Genomic DNA, 24773 nt, shown 5'->3' on the forward strand with positions numbered 1-24773 from the left:
GACTTTGGGGACAGCCTGCATCAGAAAATAATCCACACCTCCTATCGCTGATCCTGTTTCTCCAAGAAGCTCCTGGAGCAGGTTTGATTTTTACAGTTTCTCCTCTGTGTTTTCAGGAGCCTCAGAAGGAGCACTATTGGAATAGAGAGAGGTGCTGAGGAGGAGGATGAACACACAGAATGACAAAGCAGGACACAGAGGTCTGCTCTCCCACACCAACGGTGAAATTAAGCAAATGGAGAAGAATAAAAAGTTGCAGATAAAGACACAAGGAACTTTTTATTTATAGCTATTTGAGTATAATTGTCATTGCCACTGTCAAAATGCTTCTACTGATAAATTCATGTAACACATGATTGCAAAGGTATTTTGGTTTTTAAGCCTCTTTACCTGACATATTTGTGTAGACAAAAGTACAGATAGAGACACTTATCTAGATATCCACAGATAAGTATCAATATATAAACTATCTAGATAGATGTAGAAGTACAGAGAGTATCAAACACTGCTTCAGTCCCTGTGGGCAAGAACACTTAGCCTCAAGATGGGCCACAGAACTTATTGCCTCTGAATGTATTTGTTTTTCCCAACTCAGCTGAAATCCTTAGCTAAAAGCAAAATCCTCCTCAACACCATGTCTATAAAGATTGATGCAACAAAATTCAAAGGGGCCCTAAGATGCAGTAATATTGAAAACAAGAAGTTTGAAATAAAGGGTGAATGCTGGAAATGCTGCTACTCCCCCAAATAACAGCATGAACTAAGCTGGAGAAAAACAATGCATATTCTATTCTACATTTTGCTGAAGAAATAGGTGTCACCATGACATTTTTATGAAAATTCTTTCCTAGAATTTTCTTCTGAGAAGCTGAGGAGCCTCAGGAAAGAAATGTAAACAATAACTATCTGCTGCTGTGGAATGCAACAAGGTGCTTCTTTGATTGGTCCATGTTAGGTGTTTCTACTTAATAACCAATCAAAGATCCAGCTGTGTCCGACTCTCTGAGCAGTCACAAGCTTTTGTCATTCATTCCATTCTATTCCTTTCAAGCCTTGTGATGAATCCTTTCTCTCTATTCTTTTAGTTTAGTTTTAATATAGCATTTTAATATAATATATATAATAATATAATAAATCAGCCTTCTGGAAAGTGGAGACAAGATTCTCATCTCTTCCCTTGTCAGAGCTGCCTGCAAATCCCACAAATAGGTACTGAGGTTTATCGATATTTGCAAGGTAAATTATATTTTTGTACTTTTCCAAGAGATAAAAACTCAAGACTAATGCTGTGTGAAAATCTCACACTACTTCAGATGGTCAAAGCATCCACCACAGTTATGTAACTGCTTTCACCTCCCATTCTTCGGGGGAGCAAATGCAATCCCATCTTTTACATAGGGCATCTTGGAGGAAAAAGGGAACAAGATACAGCACCTAATCAATACAGCATAAAAGCACCTAAGAAGTGAATACAAACATCAGTAAATTTCATTTGAAGAATGGAGATGTAACCAGGCTGTTTTCCAAATTAAAGTGGAATATTATTCCTCTGCCAAGTACTGTAGGCAATGCAGAGTAGGCAAGTATGGCTTGTCACTGGGACCTGGGAGAAGCCTGCCCAAAATCATGCCAGCTTAAAACCAACAAAAATTCCATCCTTTCCAGCAGTCCCAGACATTATACAGCCCAGCCATGACTGACACAAGCAACAGGTGAAGGGAAGCACCCAGTGTACCTACTTGTGCTTGATGTTCCACTCCTGAGCTGCTGGACCAGAGGGTTTAAGAGTTTTCCGGCTTTCAATTTGTTTTTGCTGGTTCTTCGGCGCCGGCCGCTTGGTGGGGCAGAGTGAAGGAAACCCAGGTTGGGAGGAAGGGGTTTCCCCAGGCGAATATACAGTGCCTCTATTTCGTTCTTCTGCTGCGTCTGCAGCTCAGCAATCTCTTTCATATGCCTAAAAAAATAAAAGGACTCTGCTAGCAATGTATTTGATAAAGCACCATATCCTGACAGTGTAATTAACTGTAAAAGACGAAAAAAAACCAATTGTTGGTTATAAAACAATCAGCTGCTCATCCCTAAGTATGCAAAGCTACAACAATCTATCTGTGGTGACCCCTCATCCCTGGAAGGTGGGGTCTTTGGCTCCAAGGCCAGGTTGCACAGGGCTTGGAGTAACCCTATATAATAGGTGTCCCTGCCTATGGCAGCGGTTGGAATGAGATGATCTTTAAGGTCCTTTCCAATCCAAAACATTCTGGGATTCTAAGAGTTGTTCTTCTAGCTGGAACTGGCAGATAAGGTGATGCACAGCAGGAAGGTGGGAGAAGGTCCTGGCAATGCCTGATTTGCTCAGAACCAGTTTACTTCTTACAGTTCTGCTCATCCTAAGCTGAGCTGCTGCTAAGGTACAGTAACACAAGCTTCCCTCGCATCACTTGCAACTCAACATACTTTTCTCTCAGGTTCTGCAATTCTTTCTTCATATCAGCATCTTCAAACTCTGAGTCATTGTCACTGCTCATGTAGGACGACTGTGAGTGGAAGGACGTGATGTTGATGGTAGGAATCTTTGCACCTTGCCCGTTGGGTGACTCTGGGCCAGGGGAGCCACTTTTGGCAGACCTCTGCAGAAAAGCAGCTGCTTTTTTGATTAAGTCTGTGGCTGTGCTGCTGCTGGGCGGGGAGAGCTGTGCAGCTGCAGCAGTCGCTGGCTGCCGCGGGAAGGGCTCATCGGCGGAGTCGCTCGAGGCCTGGTCGCACAGGACGTCCACAGAAGAGGCCGTCTGGACCCTGCGGACAGCAGCCTTCATGTCCGGGCTGGAGGGCAGCTCGTCCAGGTACACGTCTGGGGGCGCCGAGAACCTCAAGCAGTGCGGTGCTGCTAAAGTTAATTCGTCCTGCGTGCTGATGACTGAAAACCTGCCAATGGTTTTGGCTGGTGTGCCACTCTCCTGAGCCTCAGCCTGTTTTCCATAGGAACCAGAGCCCGGAGAGCCATCCCTGTGGAAGTTACTCATCGCCCCATCTGCTGTTGCTCGCCGCGTTACGCTCTCTGCATGTGCGGGTGAAGCCGTCCTCTCTGCCTCCTCACTCCTCTGGAAAGTCTCCATCTGTGGAGCTGCGCCTGATGATGAAGGTGCAACCTGGCAAAAATAAGAGAGCTTAACAAAAGAAACTGTAACAATCAAGCAGAATATCGCTTCTAGTTCTGGTTACCTGAAGGAGGCCTTTTGCTGGAGCAGCAGGAGCTGAAGCGATGCTTGTGGCTGGACCTGATTTAAAGTTGGGAAAAAAATATTTATGTCTGGAATGCTTTAATGTAATAAAAGCCAGTGTTTCATTGTGATAAAGTGCACCACTGAGGAATAATTTAAAACCCCAGTCTTTGTAATACAGGATTGAAAATGCAGGAGGCAATAGCAATGGCAATATAAAATATCTGCAGTTGGCAGATCTAGTGATTTGGGGAATTCAAATAATATTAGGTGTGTGGAATTTCATTACTCAGTTAAAAATTTTTTACGAGAAAAACAGAAGAAGAATGAAACCTGCATGGTACATGGTACCTGAACTATTCTGGTGTTCTTGGTGTCTCAGAGACACATAGGGCCGCTGGGCATGGACAGGCTGTCGCCTCACTCCTGCCACTGACACCCACTGACACCAAACAGGGATGGCCAGAGGAGCATTACCCGTTCCGCCTGCTGACCCACCTCTTGCCTCTGAGGGATGAGCACTCACATCAGTGACTTCCGGCTTGTTCAACTTTCAGTAAAAGGAAAAAAGAAACAGAATTTCAGTCTCATTCACGAAGCAGAATGTGTTCTCCTTCCCTCACTTCCCCTTGCTGCCCTGGCACTACCAGAGAATATGGAACTATTTCACAGTGCCTGTGGAGGTGGCCTTCAGGTCTTGCCTCCAACTCCCCCATTTTTATCCTCCTTCCTTGGAAGAAATAAAGCAGTGGCAGCATTGCAGATGGAAGTGCAGCCCAAGCGACTGAAACCCAGTATATTATATATACACACACGCTTGGGGCTTTGTTCTGGTTTGCTTTTCCAGCCAGACTGTACGTTCCTCATCTGTATGTCTGTCTTCAGAAATTCTATGTCTCTTTCCTTACTGGCACAGATTTTAATAGGACGAATTCCAATTACTTGAGAGACATAGCACCTTTCACAGAGAGAAAATTTGGTTTGCTGTAGAAAGTAATTTATCACTAGAAAACAACACACTCTAAAGAGTCTCTCCAGTACAGCTGCTTTCTTGTACCACACAGCACCTCTTGAGCAGTCAACAGGAGTCCCTCCAGCTGATGCTACACAGAACAGCTCAGCCTTGCTAGTGGGGATGGAGTTATCTCCAGAAATTATACTTTTGAGTAAGATATAGAATCATAGAATGGTTTGGGTTGAAAAGGCCTTCAAAGCTCATCCCATTCCCTCCCCTGCCATGTACAGGGACACTTTCCACTATCCCAGGTTGCTCCAAGCCCCATCCAACCTGGCCTTGGACACTGCTAGGAATGGGACAGCCACAGCTTCTCTGGGTAACCTGTGCCAGGGCCTGGAATACACACTGATCTAGCACAATGTGCTGCAAATCTGATGATTCCATAAACTTGGAATTTTATCTGAAAAAGCCTAACATGGGGGCTCAACTGAGACAGAGGAACCACTGCCCCAGACTGCCTGCTACCTCTTTCCTTACAGGCTTCCGTGGCAGTCTTGCTCTACCAAGCTGAGAAAAAGAGAAAAGAAACTATTACAGGAAACAGAAGAAACTCCTGCCCATGGAATGTCTGCCTTTGGCTGCAGCATGTGGACAAGGCAAAGGTACTTGAAATGTTTGCTTTATCCAAGCTGACTTTGAAGGCAGTAATTGTAACCACTGCCATTTATTTATACTTAAAATTGAAGCAAAATTGCCTTCATTAGAACTAGAATGACTATACCACGCATGTGTTTTACATTCTTAAACGACAAAGAAACTGACATATTTCTGCCTGCTTTGCACAGGACACAAGAGGAGATGAATTAAAGTATTATACTGCTTCTAAACCCAAAGGGAAAGTCTGGCTTTCACTAACAAGCATTTCTGAAAAATGAGTTGGGATGCATCCGACAACAAAAATTTAAGTGAGCTTTCACACTGGAAAGCAGTCAGCAGGCAAAGGTAATACACCCTGGAACAGAGACATGAAATGTTTAGGGAAGCTAAAGATCTACACGTGTCCTACAGCAAGAGAGTAGGTCTTGAGCTCTGCCCTGGGGCTAGCCCTACAGGCTGGCTTTGAGAGGATGAAGGGCAGAGCCGCTGGGGGACTGACCAGTGGTGGGCAAGGCAAGGCCTCCGAGGGCACGAGGGGCACCAGCAGCTCGGCAGCAGCTTTCACCTCCTGGCCGGTGTCTGGGATGCTATAGCCTGGCTCTCTCCCATCCAATGCTGGGGCAGGAGCTTGCTCTTCAGGAAAAGGGGATAAGGTGAATTCACTGTCGCCCTGTTCGGGAGGCACAGAGGTGTCTGGCGTCCCTGCTGATGCCGAAGAAGTTGGAACATATTCCTGGTACAGCAAATTGCGCAGCTTCTCATCAAGGCTTTTAATCGTGTTGTCCACGAAGTCCACCCTGGGGGGACCCTCACCATCAGACTCAGCAGTGCCGGGGGGGTTCTGCTGCTGGAGCAGGCTGACTCCTGCCCCGGCCATCCCCATGCCACCCTGTGCCATTGGCAGCTGCTGGGATGTGGCCAGTGGCACCTGCGTGGGGCTCTGGAGCTGGGACCCCGCCAAGCCCAGGGTGTCAGGGCCGGCGGCCACGGGGAAGGGCTGGCTGCTGAAGGGCCCCGTGCCGGGCTGGCCACCCTCCAGCAGGTGCGGCCCCTGCGGTGCCGGCTGCCGCTCCAGCACCACGCTGTGCTCCAGCACCACGGCATCCGGAGGCGCGGGCAGCGGCCCCGGAGCCACCGGCATTGCCGGGGGTGGCCCCACACTGCAGCAGGCAATCTCCACGTCGGGCACGCACGCCGGCTCATCCGCCTGCGGCTGCAGGTGCGGGGCTGGGGCCTCGGGGGGCTCCTCAAGCCCCACGGCTCGGGGGGCCGGGGGGCCGGGCTGGGGGAACTCCGGCTGACCCCCGCTGGCCACTGCAGGCTCCACGATGTTCGGGGCAGATGCCAGCAGCGCTGGGGCTGGGAACTCTGGCTGGCTTGCTACGCTGGCAGGAGCTGCTGCAGCAGGAGCTGATGCCAAGGACGGGGTGGCTCCAAGGGGGCTGTCACTGACCCCTGTGTGCAGGGGAAGCTGCTGTCCAGCCCCGAGCCCAGGTGCCTCTGTCATGGCAGAGCTCACCAGCTGGTCATCTGACTGCTCCGGGTCTAGAGAGAACACAAGCAAAAGGTGAGCCTTGAAAGGAAAGGAAATCACTGCCAAGCCCCCTGGTCAGCTGCAGGGACAACCCACTAGCAATTCCCACCAGCAAATAGCTGTTATGTACATCAAGCGAGAATTTTCAGATTATGCAAAAAATATTTCACTGAAAAGACACTATAGTGGTAAGAATTTCAGCTACCCCACAGCATAAGGTATAGCTAAAATACTGACACTTTACAAAAACTCAGATAAAGATTCCCAATTTGTTTCAACACCAGGAACATATGTAACCACACGTGCACATGTAAATGCACAGCTTAACAAAACTCATCATTTTCTTCCTCTGACTAAATTAAGTGAAACCATCACAGCTGACTGAGGTGAGGACAGAAGAGAGACAATACAGCAGCTCCGGAGAAGACATTTTCTATAATGTTTGGAGTTACCTGGCCCTTTTGTCTGCTGGGCACTGGGAGGCACCGGGGGAGAAAACTCAGGGGCATCTGTAGTAGGGTTTTCCACCACTGGACATATAATAAACCACCTTTTTCCCGTATGCAAAACTAGGGATGAAAAGAAAATTACAAGTAAACACATGAATTTCCGTTGTCTCCAGATCATAACCTTGTCTTAATTACATAGGACGGTTTGAGTTGGAAGAGACCTTAAAGGCCATCTAGTTCCAACTTCCTGTTATGAGCAGGGACACTTTCCACTAGAAATTCAAAGGCACTCTTACCGTTTTGCTGATACACAGGTGTCTTCATTTGAGACTGACGCTTCTCCTGTTAAAGAAACAACACAAGAAATAGCTGGATCAGTGCAAGAGGACCAGCATCCCACTCATATTGTAAGGCTTAACACAGCAAAAGCATTATTTTTCTAGTTAAGAAACCTTTTTACTTTTTTTTAACACAATATGCAAAAGGAATTTAAGTATCTGGCTGTTAAGAAAAAGGAATCAAACTAGGAATCTGTACTTAGTGGTTCTTACCTCGCTTATTTCCAGCCTATCTGCATCTTGCTGGGGACTTGTTCCCTGGTCAGAACTTCGCTCTCCTTCTGTATCCTCACTGAGCATATCTTCTGCTTTATCAATGATATCCTTCATTTGCTCAATAAAAGTCTCTTTTTCACTTTGCAAGATGAATTCATTCTCCACCTAGAAGGCCACATCAAAATAAAGGGGAAAACAGACATTTTTTTATTAATGCCTCATTCCACAGCTGCCAGGCAGCTCAGGCAACAAGCACACACAAAGAGCTGCCTGAAGCAACTGGGAGCGCTGAGAGCCCGTGGGCAGCCACATCTCACCATGTAAGTAGCAATTTCCTCCGGCGCATCACCATCCAAGTCAAACTTGAACGTCACCATTTTGTGGTTATGGGTTTCAAGCTGGCACTCCACCATTTTATCCCCTGTGTTACACACCTGCATGCAGAGATCAACAACACTTATTCCTGGCAAAGCCAAAGGAACCCTAGAGTTACTCTCGAACAGGTTGTACTTGCATTTAATATGGTCAGTTTGGGTCTGTTGGACTTCTCCTGGCGCGAACGAGCACGCGTGGATTTCTTATGCTTCTTTGATGACTTTCCTTCTTGCTTTCCACTTCCTGTTGCTCCTTCCAAGCTATCACTCATCTCTTTGCCAGAAGCAACATCTGGACTCATGTAGCTTCACAAGGGAAAGGAAGAACAGCCCCAAGATAAAGGCAGAGTCACACACAACGGAGTCATGCATCACATGTAAGCTATAAGAGAGGCTGCAAAAAATGGCACATTTGCCGTTTTTTTTGGCCCAAACTGAGTCAACTGGAAGATACTTAGTGGGTGAAGGGCACTACTCTACACCAGGCACATACTCTGGCTACAACACCTACCACCTATCAAGAAATGATCTATTAATGTTTCTGGCAGTAGCACAGCAAAGTCCCATCACTCTGAATATATCCCTACATCCCCTAATCCCTTAAGGGGCCCTGACAGTCCCTCTCTGAACTGCACTAGTTCTTACTTTTCTAAGGTGAAGTTTTCTCAGCTCCTGTTTTTCTGCCCTCCCAACAGAAGGGCAAACAGGTTAGGTTTGCTGTAGAGGGAGGAAAAGAGAAGTTCCATATAGCTGTACACGCACCAAGGCTAGGATGCTGCATCCAAACTAAAGAATTAAAAGAAATGCAGGTGCCAGAAGGGGCACACTGCACACAGAACACTGTCAGCTTCTCCCTAGACATGCTCCCAGTCCTTCTTCTTCTGATTGTGTCAGAAAAAATAGCCTCCAAAATACAAGCATTTCTTACGCCAAAGAGGTGATGATACCTTTCGCAACTCTGGGACAGAGCTTGGAGTTTGTCCTGTATTGCCTGCTCCTAAAATGCAAGAAAAAGTAATTTAAGCAAACACATTATATTAGCAGATGAAAAATACCTTTAGGAAAGGGTTGGCACCAGTAACTCTAAAACCATTCTGTTTAACCAGTTCTTGGAACTTAGAAATAAAATAAATGTCCTATTTTACCCTTTCAACATCACTTCTGTCCAACCACTTTTTCAGACAGAGACACTAACCAGCCAGTTACCTTCCTCTGCCCACAGGAGATGAGATGGTAAAAGGAATAAAACTATTCTCACCAACGTGGCAAAACCTGACGGAGGGACAATTCCATATCACCATCCACTTTTATTTTTGAATGTATCTGCTAATTTGGCTCACTGCTTTATATAGTTTCCTGAAATATGCTCAATATTTTCATTGTGTTTGGCTTAGTGGGAAAATTTCTGAGGAATTTACAAACAAAAGATGAAAATTCATCATTTAAGAACACCATCCTCACATCATGTCCTCTTGTCCTCTACACAAATTTCCCCTAAAAGCCTCCATCTTCACTGGCTGCAGCTCTGGGACAGACATCATAGCATGATTTTCACATTGGGCAGACCCATTCTCATAGAATTTGTGACAATGCTGCAGGCCCTGCTGTAACAAACTTACCATGTACACACAAGGACACACACAGCCCTGTACATGTATATAGCTGTATTTATACACTCGCATCAGATACAACCATTAATATATATAATTTTTTATATATTTATAAAAACACGTCTATAAAATCCTTCTATAGACGCACAGGCAGAAACAAGCCCCTCGACTGCCATCGCCACACTGAGCACTTGAGCAGTGATGAGCTGGGGCTAAAAGCTCAGAGGGGAAGTGGTCAACACCACTGCTTCTCTGCAGCTAACCAGCCAGCCCCACTCCTTGGCTGTAAAGACCATACATAAGCCATGCTAAGCTTAAACACAGTTTCAATAAAACTGCAACATCAATGAACAGTGAGAACACAGACATAATGTATCGACATTCTGGTAAAGCACTTCACCAAGTGCTTTACAAATCCTCTTTGCCTGACCGGTTCAGATTGGTTTGGATGCAAGTGCTGCCACGTGCCTGAACACAACAAAAGTGATAAAAATGTCATGGCAGAGTAGCAACAAAATGTAATGTTTTGATTATATAGATAGGTATGAAACTTCTCTTACACCCAAGGAAACTTTAGCAATGTATGTCAGAAAACCAGCATGGAGAGGATGTGGATTGGTACTTGCTTCATTTCTTAAAGTAAATGAGAGAAAGTGGTTAACTCACAGATGGACATGAGAATGAAATTAGCAAACCAGTGGTTAAATGTTCTGAGGGATGTGGAGGACAGACGTGTGCCCCAGTGGCCATGAGTTTCTCAGGAGAACTTGTATCCCTCGTATCACAGTGCACAACAATGAGGTTTGTTCATATTTCTAATCTCTAATGTAATAGGATCCTGCACTGAAGGCACCAGCACTGACCTTGCCATGAGTTGGACATTCAGAAAAAAGACAGCTGGAGAAAGAATACCTTGAGTGATGGATATGCCTGACCCAGCCCAGTTTTTCTGGGCAGTCTGCAGGTGAAGCACGGCAGACAGGCTCTACCATTCCAGCTACTTAACCAACAGGATACAGACACTCACCAGGAAACATCCTACCTCACAGCAGGAACACTGATGCTGTAAGAATTAAACTGCTATTGACGGACAGGAAAAATGGGGAACTAGAATCCATTTTTAGTGTTAGCACAGCCCTTCCAGAGAATCTTCTGGAGGCAGCATTGAGTTGTATCTGGAGGCATACATTGAGTTGTATCTCCAATGGAATTTCAGGCTGCACTGGGGTCAAGGCATGTGACAAGCCATGGAAAGATGAGCAAAACCAAGAGATTAATTTTGAAAAAGTGAAATACATACTTTGGGAGGAAAGATAATTCAGAACAGAGACTAAAGAGGAACCACTCTGAATGCAGAATCACAGAGGGACATTTCCATCCAGGAGTGCAGAAAAAAAAATCAGACTTGTTTCCTGAAATCAGGTAGAAATGCCAAAGCTTTTGTTTTGTTTTGTTAACAGGCAGCTGAAGAGAAGGAAATGTTCTGTGATGTTCTGTCAAGACTGAAGATTAAACAATTATGGGAGTGGAAAGAAAAGTCAAAATAGCAGACAAGGAGCTGACAATTCTATAAGGAAAACAATAAAAAGCATCCTGCTTCTATGACCACAGAGAATTGGGAATGCCTACAAGTATCTCAAGAAACAAAAATCCCAGGGCTACAGCAGACATCCGGCAATACAGAAGGATACAATGCTAAATGAAATGAGAATAGGGCTCAAACTGAAAAGTATGAAGAGCTTCCACAATACAAAGACTCAGATTGTGGAGTAATTTCTTAAGGCAAATGATGGTTGGTTGAACAAGTGCTTGAGACATTTAAAACAAGACTGGACAAAACATGGGTGAAACTCTACAGAACAACTTCTAACTCACCCACAGTGAGAATTTCTTGATTTCTATCTCCGTGTTGGTGCTCAGCTACAGACAAGGAGGTGCTTAGTCCTGCTGCCTCATGAATTCAGTGAGACATTTCCTGAGCTGCAACATGAGGTTTTCATTTGGAATAGCCAATTATTTGCTGACCCAGAGCTGCGGGCATCAAGGAGCAGCAGCTCGACACACTGAGGGGATAACCTCCCTTGTGCAACAAGCCCACTGTTTCACACAGGAATAATTAAGAAGATTAAGGCTGAGGCTGGTGAGTTACTTCAGAGGAAAGGCTCTACCTCTTGAGATGTCTCTGTGCCTGCTGCGACAGCCGAGCAGGGAGCTGGGAGCTGCTGGCCCATTGGCTGGGAAAGATCAGGCTGGAGCTGCAGCAGAGCAGAGGGCTGGAGAGGCAGGCCAGGCTCTATGGGGGTGGGTGGGGCAGCCGTGGCAAGGCTGCCATGGACCTGGGGAACACCTTCGGGAGCGACGCAGGGCGGCACCAGCTCCGGCTGCAGCTGCAACGGCGGTGACATGACCATGGAGGGTTGCACTGGCAGCACGGGCACCTGGGCTCCAGCTTCCAGAGCAAACTGAGTGTGTCCAGGCATGGGCTGCAACACAACGAGAGCTGTTAGCACACATCTCTGCGCCAAGGGCTCAACATGTACGTGACTAGGGAGCAAAGTCACTGGTGTTCATGAAGAAAGAACTCAAACTTCGCAATGCGACTGGGTTTGGGATGCTCTCAGTAGCAACTACAGAGGTAAACTTCCTATGAAATAACTAAATAAAAGCTAAGGATTCTTTCTGTACAATTATGACAACATGCACTGCTCAAGTACTAGTTTATTAGTAGGGACAAAGCCGGATTTTGCTAAGAAAGGAAAAATTACAGAATTCCAGAATGGTTTGTGATAGATGGAACCTCAAAGCTCATCTCATTCCACCCCCTGCCATGGGCAGGAACACCTTCCACTATCCCAGGCTGCTCCAAGCCCCATCCAACCTGGCCTTGGACACTGCCAGAGAGCCAGGGGCAGCCGCAGCTCCTCTGCACAACCTGTGCCAGGGCCTCCCCACTCTCACAGCCAAGAATGTCTTCCCCATATCCCATCTGTCCCTGCCCTCTGACAGTGGGAAGCCATTCCCTGTGTCTTGTCCCTCCACCCATTGTCCCAAATCCCTCTCTAGCTCTCCTGGTGGTGCTTTAGGCCCTGGCAGGGGCTCTAAGCTCTCCCTGGATCCTTCTCCTCAACAGGTGAGCACCCCCAGCTCTCCCAGCCTGGCTGCAGAGCAGAGGGGCTCCAGCTCTCAGAGCATCTCCCTGGCCTCCTCTGGACTTGCTTTTAAGATCTTAGGTGAGGAATTCATTCTCCTGAATACTTTGTTGTGCTTTCAACAATTCCACACTGTCCATGCGGAGAAAAACACATTCTACCCATAACCTAACTTAGGATATTTTAAGAAATCTGCCAGATATGTAGAACCAAGACCTGGTACAAAAGACAAAATTAACTCTTTCACTGAATATACACCAGTGTCCTACTTCAGTTTAGTGCAGTTTACACACTGAAATCCCCACTTAACCCTTGACGTGCCAAGCCCCAAGGCCCCAATCCTACCAACACATCCATGTGGACAGAGGGAGTTTCACTTTTCTCAGTAGATTTCTCCAGTGCATTAAAATAACTCAAGTGCGTAAGCACTTGGTGGGAACCAGACCCAAGGCGACAGGATGCCAGCTACCTTAGAAACTGGGTTGTTACTCTGCATAACAGTCCTTTTGGTTGTACATTTAAAATCAGAACATTCTCCTTTTAGGTACATCATGTATTTTTCCAGGGGGACTGAGCTTGTGGAAAGAGGAAGAAGAAAAGAAAGAAGCATATGGAAGAAAAAAAAGACTTTTAGTACGATGTAAAAGTGTGCCCAATTTTTACTTTTTTTGAAATAGCATCACATAGAGACTTAAGGCTATTGGAAAATACACTTAAAAAAATAAGACTCAGATGAGAACTAGGCCACATGATTTCATTGCTGCATGCTCTCAGCAGGTTCTGGGTATGAGCTGAAACTATTATTCCTGGTTTTAATGTAGATAAAAGTAAAGACAGGATGTGCTTCACAACACCTCAGAGTTACACGGCTGCCCAAGGAGGGGTTGTTAGACTGACAAGTGTGGTATAATGCCACAGAAGGGTGGCTCAATTTTAAATCTTATATAACTAGAATATTTCAAAAAATAATTCAATGTCAAATCACAGAATCTTCTGACTTGCAAGGCACCACAAGGATCATCAAGTGCAGCTCTTAAGTGAATGCCCATACAGATGTACCCAGGCAAAACAAAACTCAGAGGTGCTAAACATCAATTGTGAAAACAGCATGGTATTATATACAGAAACACCTCTCCAACAGAAGTCTTCAAACCAAAACAATGTTTTTTAAAATACTCCTCTGCACATTGTAATATCTATTTTTTATCCTAAATTCTTCCATATGCAATTCTTCTACACATGTTTTTGATAGCTAATGACTGTGTCAGGATAGTTTGGGAACATCAGCTCTCCAGTTCTGGTATTTGCCATGCTCACTGTGACCAGTATGCTTGATTCCATTTCCTCTAAAGCCACAGGGAACACTGAGTAACACTCCCAAGCTCTATGCTGCTGACATTCTCAATGACAGTAATCCTGTACAAAATATTTGGCTGAAGAGAGAAATTTAAAAACTATGTACTGCTCTGAAGATGCCATGACAGGTTGGGATGGGATGTTACAAATTTTAATTAGGGTGTTATGGTGAAGAGATGCGGCAGAATACAGATTTTCCAAATGCTGTATTAACAGGTTGAGTGCCCCCTCCTGCTCATGAAACATCTGTTTCATGTTAACATATCACAGACGTGGTGAGAGAAGTATTTACAGACTCTGCCAGTCCTGAGGCAGTTTCCGTGTAAATACTGCTTGAGCTTGTTTATGCTTTGTTTTTTTCAAGGGGAAAAGGGTCTGCAGCTAGACTCCATCCCTGCCCTGCAGGTCTGACAGTGCTCTTCCACAGAGCTTTCAAGAGTCCTTACCAGAGGGCCACTTCCCTTTGCTATTTTAAATATATTCTATACCAAAACATCTCCACTGCTCCCGCCAGCTCCCCTGTATTTGCTGTGTGTACCAAGCAGCTCCTGCATCCTACATGGATCAGCTACAGCCACTGGCAAGGCTTGGTACGCCCTCCTGACCTGGGAGAACCATATCTCACACTTCCCAAGATCTGAGACCAAGAAGGAAGAGGAAGTTCTGCTCATTTACTGTCCAAAGCCAGTTGTATTATGCTCTCTATCCTTGATAACACCTGTCCCTGGCTGAGGATATCACCTGCTACCCCACAGCTCACAGCTTCAGCCACCACCTCCAGAACTGAGAGCAAAAAGTCGACAAAACATCTCAAGAACAAGGATTAATGTTGGCGAGGAAGAGAGGCCCAGGACGGGCAGTGCCCTGGAGCACCCTGCAGTGCACGGCCCCGCACCCGGCGGATTTACCTGGTGAGCCGGCTCAGGAGGGTGGATCACGCTCGGCTGCAGGGCTGGAGGAGGTGGCTGTGGCTGGGTCACGGGCTGGGAGCTCTGTGCATGGTGGGGCGAGGGCGTGTCGCCGGGCAGCAGTGGCTGGAAGGCGGGCTGGAACACGGGCTGCGGCGGCAGTGGCACCGTGGCGTGCGGCGGCAGTGGTGGCACCCCTGGCGGTGCCACCGCCAGCAGTGGGATGGTGGCCGCCGGCATGTTTGGCACGATGGGCTGGCAGGGCAGGACCAGAGAAGCCACGGTGGTGTGAGGCAGGTTGACGGCCTGCATGGGCAGGGCAGGGGAGTTGGGGGCCATGGGCAGCGTGGGGTTCATGGGCAGGCTGGGCAGGATCACGGCTGGAGCAAAGTACTGGGAGGGAGCAGGAATGGGCGGCACGTTTGCGGCAGGGATGTCAGACAGGTTTGGAGGAAGGCTGTCAAGCCCTGCCAGAGGAGTAATAGCAGGAATGACAGGAAACTGAGGAATCTGAAAAAAATATAATATTGCATCAGTGCGTTCACTGATGGTATACAGCAGTTTCATTTGCCACGCAAGTCCCTCAAAACCACCTGTTCCACGAGGATAATTATGTCTGTTTGTTAATCACTTCCATTCATTCCCTGAGCTTCGCAAGCAGTAATAAAAACTGGTTTACGCTTAAAGCATTAGTAAAAGCAAAAGAAATACATTTGAGGGGGATGCTTTTATACCTTAGAAGCTTAGAACTACTTCTAACACCAGCTTGAAGCCTTCAAGCAACATCTTAATTAAAAGCTGCTTTCATTTTAACAGAAATTAAAAGGAATTGGGCCAGACCTAATGCAAAACTCTTTCATGCAGAATTAAGTGGGGCAATTTAAAACCTTGTTTTCAAACAAGCTGCAACTCAGGCAGCACAGAAGAGTCCTGAAAAAGGGTTTTTACAATCAAAACCTCCCAGTGATGGGAGCAGACATCCGCATCACAGCAGCAGATTGCTCCTGCCCTTTGGCACTTATGGCGCTGCTTATGGTGCCTGTCACTACCAAACACAGCACCATCCATCTTCCTACGCCAAGGGAAAGGTTTGTTTGTCCCTGCTCCAGAGAACAGACCCAGAGCAGAACAACACTGTCATGGCTGGCAGGTGTTGGGGGAAATGGTGAGGTCAGGAGGTCAGAAAACAGCAGTAAAAACAGGCAACTGCTTATGCCCTCAAACCTGGGATGGGGAAGAGATTGTGCCAAGGGGACAGTGCAAAAGACCAAACCGAAACAACCTCCAAAAAATATTGCCATTTTGGAGCTGCCATTAACTGGATGGCACAGAGCTGGGCACAAAGGAGATCTCTGATTCACTAAACAAATAAAGAAATATAAAGGAATTAGGAAAGAGCAATAATATTCTTATCACCTAATTAAACTGGCATGCAGTCAAAATAGCCACACAAAACCTGCAAATCATGTTAATTATTAGCTGGAAATTTCTCCTCAAATGGCTGTGCTCACAGCCCTTCCTTACCTGGGAAGGGGCCACAGGCGGGAGCTGCGGCATGGTGGAGATCTGCAGGGGCTTCAGGGGGGTGCTGCTGGCGGGCACCTGCGCGCCCTGCGCCGGGAACGGCGGCAGCAGGTGGGGGGCTGGTGGCAGTGGGCACACGGGCTGGCTGCTGAGCACCTGCTGCAGGGAGGCTGCCTGTGAGATGGGCTGCTGCTGTGGGGACAAGAAGGAAAAGGTTACTGCTTGTGTACTGCAAAAGAACCAGATGGCTGGCCACACTCCCCATTTCTCCCCAGCTCACTGTCAGGACAGACCTGGCGCTTAAGAGTACAGAATCACAGGCTCATTAAGATTGGAAAACACCTCTAAGATCACTGAATCCAACCCCTACAACCAGCACTGAAAGGTCCACCATTAAAACATGTCCCCATGTGCCACATCAAGCTGTTTTTTGAACACTTCATGGGATGGTGACTCCCCTGGGTAGCCTATTCCAATGCTTAACCACTATTTCAGTGAAGAAAATTTCACTGATATCTGACCTAAACCTTCCCCAGCACAGCTCGAGGTCATTTTCTCTCATTCTGTCCCTGTTACCTGGGAGCAGAGCCCGACCCTTCCCTGGCTGCCCCCTCCTGTCAGGGAGCTGTGCAGAGCCTGAAGGTCCTCCCTGAGCCCCTTCTTCTCCAGGTGTGGAGCCCTTTCCCAGCTCCATTCCCTGCCCTGATCATGCTCCAGCAGGGACAGCTCCCAGGAGAGTCAAGCACTCTTAATTCAAACACTGCACAGGAGCCCACACCTAAAACACATTTAAATGCAAGATACATTACCTAAAATTATAAGTGCTAACTGTCTTGGAGAGGATATTTGTAATGACTCAGACTCTTTAAATCCCAGAGATTGTTCCAGTTGGTCCTGTGAAATCCCCACCCACTAACTTCCAAGATACAGTTGATATCCAGCTCATCCTGGCAAGCAGAAGTTGCTACATAATGGAGCAGGCATGGAAAATACAACACTTATTACCTGAGACACAGTCAACCACAATAATTGCAGTAAAAGCTAGGTTCCAGATATTTCTGATGTACTGTAGTGACAAGGTAGTAGCTAAAAAAGCAGCTTTACTTTTCCAGGGAAAGTACTGCTCCCCTGGCCTGCCAGGCTTTAGACAGCAGAACAGAGAACAAGTTGTGTTAAAGCTGGAAATTATCATAAACAAACCCCCGCATTTTATGTGCTATTGGTATCTTCTTCAGTTCCTCTAATTAGTTCTGGAAATACTTAAAAAACCCTTCTGGTTCAAAAGGATGACCCTGAGGCATAGGCTGGCTCAGGGTGACTTACTTGGGACCACAGGGCTGGTGGCCTCACCAGGCCCTGCAGCACACAGAACCTCTGCCATATCATGTTTTGGGAAAGATGTGGCATCTCCCCAGTTACAATCCCAAACGCATGGGAACGGCAGCACAGGGGCTGGCATGGCTCTGGTGATGGGACAGAGCAAACTGAGGGCCGAGGTGGAGGCACCTGACCACTGCCTGAAGGATAGAGGGCCTACCTGGGATGGGGGGGATCCCACTCACTCCATGGAGGAACTCCTGCAGGACCAAGCCCCAGCTCTGGGGTGGAAGAGCTGCATGCCCACAGCGCTGGGCTGGAGCTCATAAAGCTGCCAGGTCCCAGAGCCAGCTTTGCTCTAGCGCCCCAGCTGGGTTAATCTGCAGCTCAGACAGCTGCCCACTGTCCACCAAGGGGACAGAGGGCACTGGCACTTGTGGCTCAGCCACCTCCCACGCCAGGAGACATCGCATTAGAGCAGGAAAACTGTGCTCAGGGAATGGAGCTCCTTCCTAAAACCTCCCTCTCAAATCCAGCTTGTGTCTTAAAAAATGCTTGTGAATTGGGTAAGGCACAGGGAAGGGAAAATATCCAGGCAGATTAGGTAACTTCGCCTCATTATAACTTTAGCAGTGTAAATGCACGGACATCCAAATTGGAAAAATAAATAAAAGTTAAGAGATACAACATTGATTCCACATGTCTGATCCACCATTGCGTATTGATGGAAGATCAAAACAATTAATTCTGTAGGTAAGTGAATTTCTCACCCTAATTTCCATTCTTCTGCTGTCCTGCCCTACCCTCCTTAGCACGGACATTCACTGGACACTGCTGTCTCTGAGGAACATAGGTGCTCTGGGAAGTTTTGCAGAGAAACTTGGGACACCTTCCACTGTCCCTGGGTACTCCAAGCCCTGTCCAACCTGGCCTTGGACACTTCCAGGGATACAGGGGCAGCCACAGCTGCTCTGGGCACCCTGTGTGAGGCAGAGCAGCCACAGGGAAGGGCTGAGATGTACAAAGCTCCAGGGCAGAGCCCAGCTCTCACCTGCTGGCCGGCCAGCACGGGTGGCGGCGGCTGCCCCAGCGGGAGCGAGGCCACAGTGCTGGGGACCACGGGGAATGGCATTGCTGGCTCCTGGTAGTGCTGGGGCACCACGGCAGGCGTGGCTGGCACTGCGGGCAGGACGGGCTGCAGAGAGACAGGGACAGAAACTTCCACTGATGGAGCAACCCCAGCTTCTCTGGGAAATCTCTTCCAGGGCCTCCCCACCCTCACAGGGAACAATTCCCTCCCAATATCCCATCTGTCCCTGCCCTCTCACAGTGGGAGCCATTCCCTGTGTCCTGTCCTTACATCCATTGTCCCCAGTCCCTCTCCAGCTCTTCTGGAGCCCCTTCAGGTCCTGGAAGGGGCTCTGAGCTCTCTTTGGAGCCTTCTTTTCTCCAGGTGAACACCCGCAGCTCTCCCAGCCTGGCTCCAGAGCAGAGGGGCTCCAGCCCTCAGAGAATCTTTATGGCCTCCTCTGGACACACTCCAACAGGTCCATGTCCTTCCTGTGCTTTGTTGCTAATCCACTAATGCAGTTCAGAGCCAACAGACTGATAAGGGACTGAGCAGGTCACTATGTGCAGAGGTGAGTGAGGAACACATACAGACACCCCTGGAATCCATACCCTCTGGGAACAAGAGCATAAATGATAATGCGAAGTATGACCCAAGACACAGAACTATCTGAAAAAGCTTTAGACTTACTGCCGAGGGCTGCTGGTAGTGGCTGAGCTGGGAGAGGCTGTGGGGCACAGGCTGGCCCTCGCTCAGCGGGGGGCTGTACACCCTCTGGATGGCAGGAGGGACAGCGTCTGGCAGGGATGAGTAGATGACACTTTGCTGGCTGCTCTGCGAGTCCGAATAAACCGTGGAGCCCTGGCCACTGTCAAATGTGCTGTCAGCTGGAAGAACAGTCATTTTTACTAAAAGTTCAACAGCTCCCCGTGTTCAAGTGATGACCTTAGAGCAAGGTCACCATGGTTTATGTAATTAGCACTTTTACTACTCTAGCCCTTTCTTTATATAAATAAATTATACAACACCAATGTTATTCTCTACAAAAGGCACACACTGCTTCTCTTAAGCCAAAACCCATCCCTATGGATTTCTGCACACACTGATATTTCAGACACTTTACTATAACCTTTAAAGGGCATAAGGCTGACATTCAGAATTGCAGATGCTTATAGATTTTGTAGGATGAAAGGAGGGGAAATCCCGATTGCCATGTTCAGAGTAGATCATGGGGTCTTTCTAGAGTTCCATCTTCGAGGATGCACTGACTTTAACACTGCTTTTATCAGCAGCCCTGAAAATTCTTTATGCTGTATGATTTTAGTTCAGCAGGTCATGTTCTGCTTGAGTGTAGTGCAATTAAGGTCAGACACAAACCCCTGTGCAGGTTTCAGTGGGTTTGGCACACTCAGATCTGTGGGAGTTTCTTGTGGAGCATTTGCCCAGTTAACCTATGGAACTACACAGCTACAGGCACTGGGCAAGCACTGGGTCCTTTGGGAACTGGAAATATTGGTATTACTGACCTTAAAAAGCCTTTCCACAATTTTTAAAATGTGCAAAATACAAGTGCCCAACTCCGTTTGAGCCTAAGTTACTGCTTTCTTCACTTGAGATAGGAAGTGAGACAACCAGACTGCAGCTAGATGTATCCCAAGGACAAATAGCTTCTAATAGGGATTTAAAATTCAAAACTGAAAGAAAACTGCAACACAGTTTCAATAACCATATTAAGTTACAGATAAGCTTAAATACTATTTCTTTTCCCAACACCTTCCACTGGCTCTTTTTTCCATATTCTAAATAAACTTTTACTTATTTGGCTTTTAAATAATGAATTATTTTTTAATAGCACCAGAGATGACATTTCTCTTCAGTACTCCCAAGCTATTCCCCCAACTGTTTTTCTTTTCCAAAATTAAACTCCCCTCTCTATTTATTCAATTCATTTCTGAAGAGCCAACATAGCCCTACTCTCATGATGGGATTTCTGCTGCATTAACACACTGTTATATTACAAACAATTATTCGGGACCTCAAAGGAAAAAAAAAAAAGGAGAGTGTAATGGTAGAGTGCTAAAGTAAAAGCTGTGAGTCAGTCTCAGGTTTTTATAGAATGTACATTGCAATTAAGTTGTTAATTTCCACTTTTACATTTAATCTCAAATTATATGGGTGGGTGCTACCCTAATTTATAGAGGTCCTATGCTAAGAAAATGTTCAAATAATCTAACAGCAAACTGCCAAATAATAACAAGTTCTGATTAAAAGTTGAGGAGGAGTAGGAAATAAATTGTGGAGGTTATATTTAGTATAACAGTTTGCCAACTCATGTCCAGCAAAGCCATGGGAAGCACAAGTCACTTCACTGCAGCACTAGAAACAAAGAGCCATAATTGCAGTGTTCCGCAAAGGAATTATCATGAAATAAGTATGTGATCCAAAAAAATGAAATGAGCTCATTTTAGCTTCAGATAAAAACCTTTGTGAATGTGGCAATATTGTGAATGTTAATCAAATGTAGCTATTTCTCATATCATGTAAAGGGATTATTCCTGTACAAGTATACATTGATATTTCAATATTCAAAGCAGACCTCAGTGTAGCCCTTTATAAAATACCTGAATTGAAGCAGCAGCTGTCTTGCTAAAGATAATGCATCTTTTACTTAAATGTATTTACATACAAGCCCAGAACAGTAAAACAGAAACTCTGTGATAATTGTTTAGTTGCAAAATATATAGAGACTTATATAGAGATATCTATATAATACTGTTTTCTTGAAAATTCATTGCTTTCAAAATTGTCATGCATCTGTCCCAGATGTTTGTGGGTTTTGAGCTACTGTGCAAAACCACCCACATCAGTTCATCTGAGCTCAGGTCACTGTGGGTTTTCCCCTCAGACATTCATCCCTGAGTGCCCACGAAGCCAACATGGGACTTACAGGCGACAGAGGTGACGCTGGTGGGCAGGTTCTGCTGGAAGGGGTGCTGGTCTGCCTCCGGCTCCTCAGGCTCCGACAGGATGTGGTGGCCCGTGTGGGACAGGTAGGTGACCTGGACCTGCTGTGCCTGCGGTGCCTTCAGCCTGTCCAGGCACTCCAAGTCACGTCGCTCCTCCGACTGCATCCTGGGCCAGATGCGCTCCCTCCTCCAGAGGATCAGCGCCACTCGGTCACGGATGGACTTGGCCACGATCTTGAGATCATTCTCGTGGAAAAAGCCCGAGTCAATCTGCAGAGGAGCACACACTTAGCAAGGTCCTGAGCACGTGGCTGACATGGCTGGCATGCACACAAGCACACATGCGATACTGGAACCTCTTCCCAACAAAGAAAACATCCATTTGAAACAACACGAATTTATAATAATTTATTTCTCACAAGAACAGGAACTCAAGAGTTTGATGGAGTGAGGTTCTTAGTAAAACTTCTATTCCTAATGCATTAAAAAAACCCAGAATGTAATGTCTAAGACCTGAATATATACTGGATCTAATTATCCACCACTGAACATCCATTGAGGAGAGCAAGTTTAATGGCAGATGGGTTTCCCTCTTTTTTTTTTTTTTCCTTTTTAACACTAAAAGAATAGACAAAACAGGAAAAAGAATCCCTAAAAGAATGCCCCTGGAGTGAATCAAACTGACCCTAAATCTCAATTTATTGTCTTAACCCATCCAGCACACAGAGTTATCCAAATTGCCCTGCTTAATAGCACAGCAACTCATGAAGGACAAGATGTTAACAGAACCATGTTTCAAATTAACTTCTCTTAAATAGTGAAGTCAGTCAGCACTGATTGACTTTTACAAAGAAAAAGCAGACTCCTCCCATTTGATGGAAAAGGGGACAAGGCTTCTCAGAACTCAACGGCTCAACAGATAAAATGGAAATTCATCTTTGTGTTATTTGTTTGCATAATCTCCTGCAGTGCAGGGTACAAATTTTCATTTAATAATAATGTACCAGAGTTCTATCTGCTCTCCCTACATTCTTAACATGCATATTTGACAGATTTGAAAGCACTTACATCCATGGGGGAAATCTTGAGGCTTTCCTGCTTTGCCCTTGCCCAAGTATAAGACACTTTCACAGCTTAGATTTTCACTGCTAAAATTAATGGGTGCAAAGCATCTTAAAACACAGCTTCAAGAGCTAACTTCACCTTCCAAACCCACTAGAATGTTTCCAGTTCCCTTTGCCCATATTCTTTGGGCAGATGGGATTGCCTGACTATCAAAATCCCATCAGTAATGATAAATAATTCCCTGTACTCAGAAGGTCTCCTGCATTCTTCTCTTCCACAGCACACAAAGCAACAAACAGATGAAAGCACATGGCTTTGGTGTTCCACAATTCGTAAGGACTAGAAAAAGACATTTAGCAATAAATGTCCCCTTTTTCTGCGCCTGCAACAGCCTCAGGTTTGAAAGCATTTAATGGGCAGTCTCTTAGGTATGCATTAATGTAGAATACAGATTTTTAAATTATTTGGGAATAGGTACAGTGTCACTGTAGTTTGGGCATGATCCCTTTAAATACACTTTTCACGAGAATTATTTCCTCTTCAAAATAAAACATCACAACTATGGACTAAGCAACTTAGAGAACTTTGAAAGTCCAAATATTTCCATTGATATTTAAATGTGAAATATAACAGTAAGTAATGGTACCAGAGCAATTTTTAAACTAAATGAGTTCTGTAATAACATATTGCTGGAAAAACATTGGACCTACTGCAAACTAATGACAAGAAGACAAAGGAGCCTGAATTCCTCCCACTAAACTTGGAGTAGATGGTGATGAGTTCCAGCAGAGCAAGGCAGCATTACCAAAATGAGTGCCTCCTGAGCAGAACACGAGTGGTGATGACATCATTAAATGGGATCCCTAGGGATTTAGAGTCTAATAGGAATGTTTCTGCAAGCACAGGAACATTTCTACAAGCATAGGAACGTTCAGATCCTTGGCTCAGTGCTTACTGACCACGAGCCTCTGTGACATTAGAACACCAAAACAACTGCAGCAAAGACACTATCAAAATAGGAGTTCAAGGACAATGTGGTGAAAATGGAACACAGATCCTCTAACAAAAACCCACAATTATAAAAAAAACAGAAATTCAACAAGTGAAACTTATCTGTTAAAAAATCCAAAGCTTACTCCTAACTTAGTGAATCCAGTTTCCTATCAAAGTTTGGGGGTGGAGCGGCTGACCACAGACCCTTCTCATCTACATTCCTCTTAAGGAACACCAACAGAAAAGATGGAGGAAAGTGTTTTGGAGAATTCAATGCAGAACATTTTGTGATTGAACTTCTGAACTCTTCTAATGTATTTCTAGCTGCTGTCTGGAACTAAACAGATTCCAAATAAATTCAAAGACATTCAACAGCCTATAGAAACTGGCAGAAGAGCGTGCAAAATATAAAAGTAGACCAGACCTCTATAGTCCCTAAGCTATGTAAACTGCAATTTCAGACATCTGTTTTCAAACAGTATGTTTCAGATAGTTGTTGCCCATTCACCCTTTTCTTGCAGTAGTCATCCCAAAATCAATGCAAAGTGCCTAAACTGGACACCTGGAGTGGTTCAAGTGAAGTTACTTTACCCAACTTGTTCCTGTTGTCCCTTGAGACTTATGCACTACTTTCTATATATACACATTTTTATCAGAAGTGTATTTTACCATTTCTTGTGCAACATCATCAGGAGTTTCCTTCTCCAGATCAAAAGTAAACTCAATGGCTCCATTATCTTTGGGTTTTCCTTTCAGTTTCTTAGGATCTTCTACCCAGAGTCTTAAGGCAATTGAGGATTTCCTACCATGGTCTTCTTCTGCAAGTTCCACTCTTACCCCAGTATCTTCAGCAAAAAAGGCATGGCTTAATAAATCTTTAATTTCATATCTGCAAAGGATATAAAGAAGAATCAAACACTGAAAGTCAACAACTTTAGAAAGGCTTGTAAAAAGAAACTGCTGTCAAAGGTGGAAACATTTACACTGTTTGGTGTTTACCCATAATGAATTTGTGTTCTTTTTGAAAAGATGTGGGATCTTGAAAAGGAAGTGAAATTGGAAAAGTGACATT

At 45.7% G+C, this 24773-nt stretch overlaps 1 protein-coding gene across 10 annotated transcripts in view; it reads right to left on the minus strand.

Moving 5' to 3' along the window:
- WNK2 (WNK lysine deficient protein kinase 2) overlaps positions 1-24773 on the minus strand; it is a 95261-nt gene that overhangs the window by 23908 nt on the left and 46580 nt on the right. For 5 of the 10 annotated variants that reach the window (XM_038148888.1, XM_038148891.1, XM_038148886.1 and 2 more), the window contains exons 6-23: positions 24371-24590; positions 21625-21913; positions 19368-19564; positions 18660-18803; positions 16292-16483; positions 14768-15277; positions 11523-11837; positions 8692-8741; positions 7885-8050; positions 7688-7804; positions 7368-7535; positions 7113-7158; positions 6820-6936; positions 5333-6378; positions 3717-3768; positions 3220-3275; positions 2455-3146; positions 1740-1954 (exon numbers count right to left, since the gene is read on the minus strand). In XM_038148888.1, the coding sequence (XP_038004816.1) occupies positions 1740-1954; positions 2455-3146; positions 3220-3275; positions 3717-3768; positions 5333-6378; positions 6820-6936; positions 7113-7158; positions 7368-7535; positions 7688-7804; positions 7885-8050; positions 8692-8741; positions 11523-11837; positions 14768-15277; positions 16292-16483; positions 18660-18803; positions 19368-19564; positions 21625-21913; positions 24371-24590 (4592 nt within the window). The remainder of the gene's footprint in view (positions 1-1739; positions 1955-2454; positions 3147-3219; positions 3276-3716; positions 3769-5332; positions 6379-6819; positions 6937-7112; positions 7159-7367; positions 7536-7687; positions 7805-7884; positions 8051-8691; positions 8742-11522; positions 11838-14767; positions 15278-16291; positions 16484-18659; positions 18804-19367; positions 19565-21624; positions 21914-24370; positions 24591-24773) is intronic. The other 5 variants (XM_038148883.1, XM_038148887.1, XM_038148885.1 and 2 more) reach the window with 5 other exon arrangements.

The sequence above is a fragment of the Motacilla alba genome, chromosome 12 (assembly GCF_015832195.1).
Source record: "Motacilla alba alba isolate MOTALB_02 chromosome 12, Motacilla_alba_V1.0_pri, whole genome shotgun sequence".
In the NCBI taxonomy this organism is placed as follows: domain Eukaryota; kingdom Metazoa; phylum Chordata; class Aves; order Passeriformes; family Motacillidae; genus Motacilla; species Motacilla alba.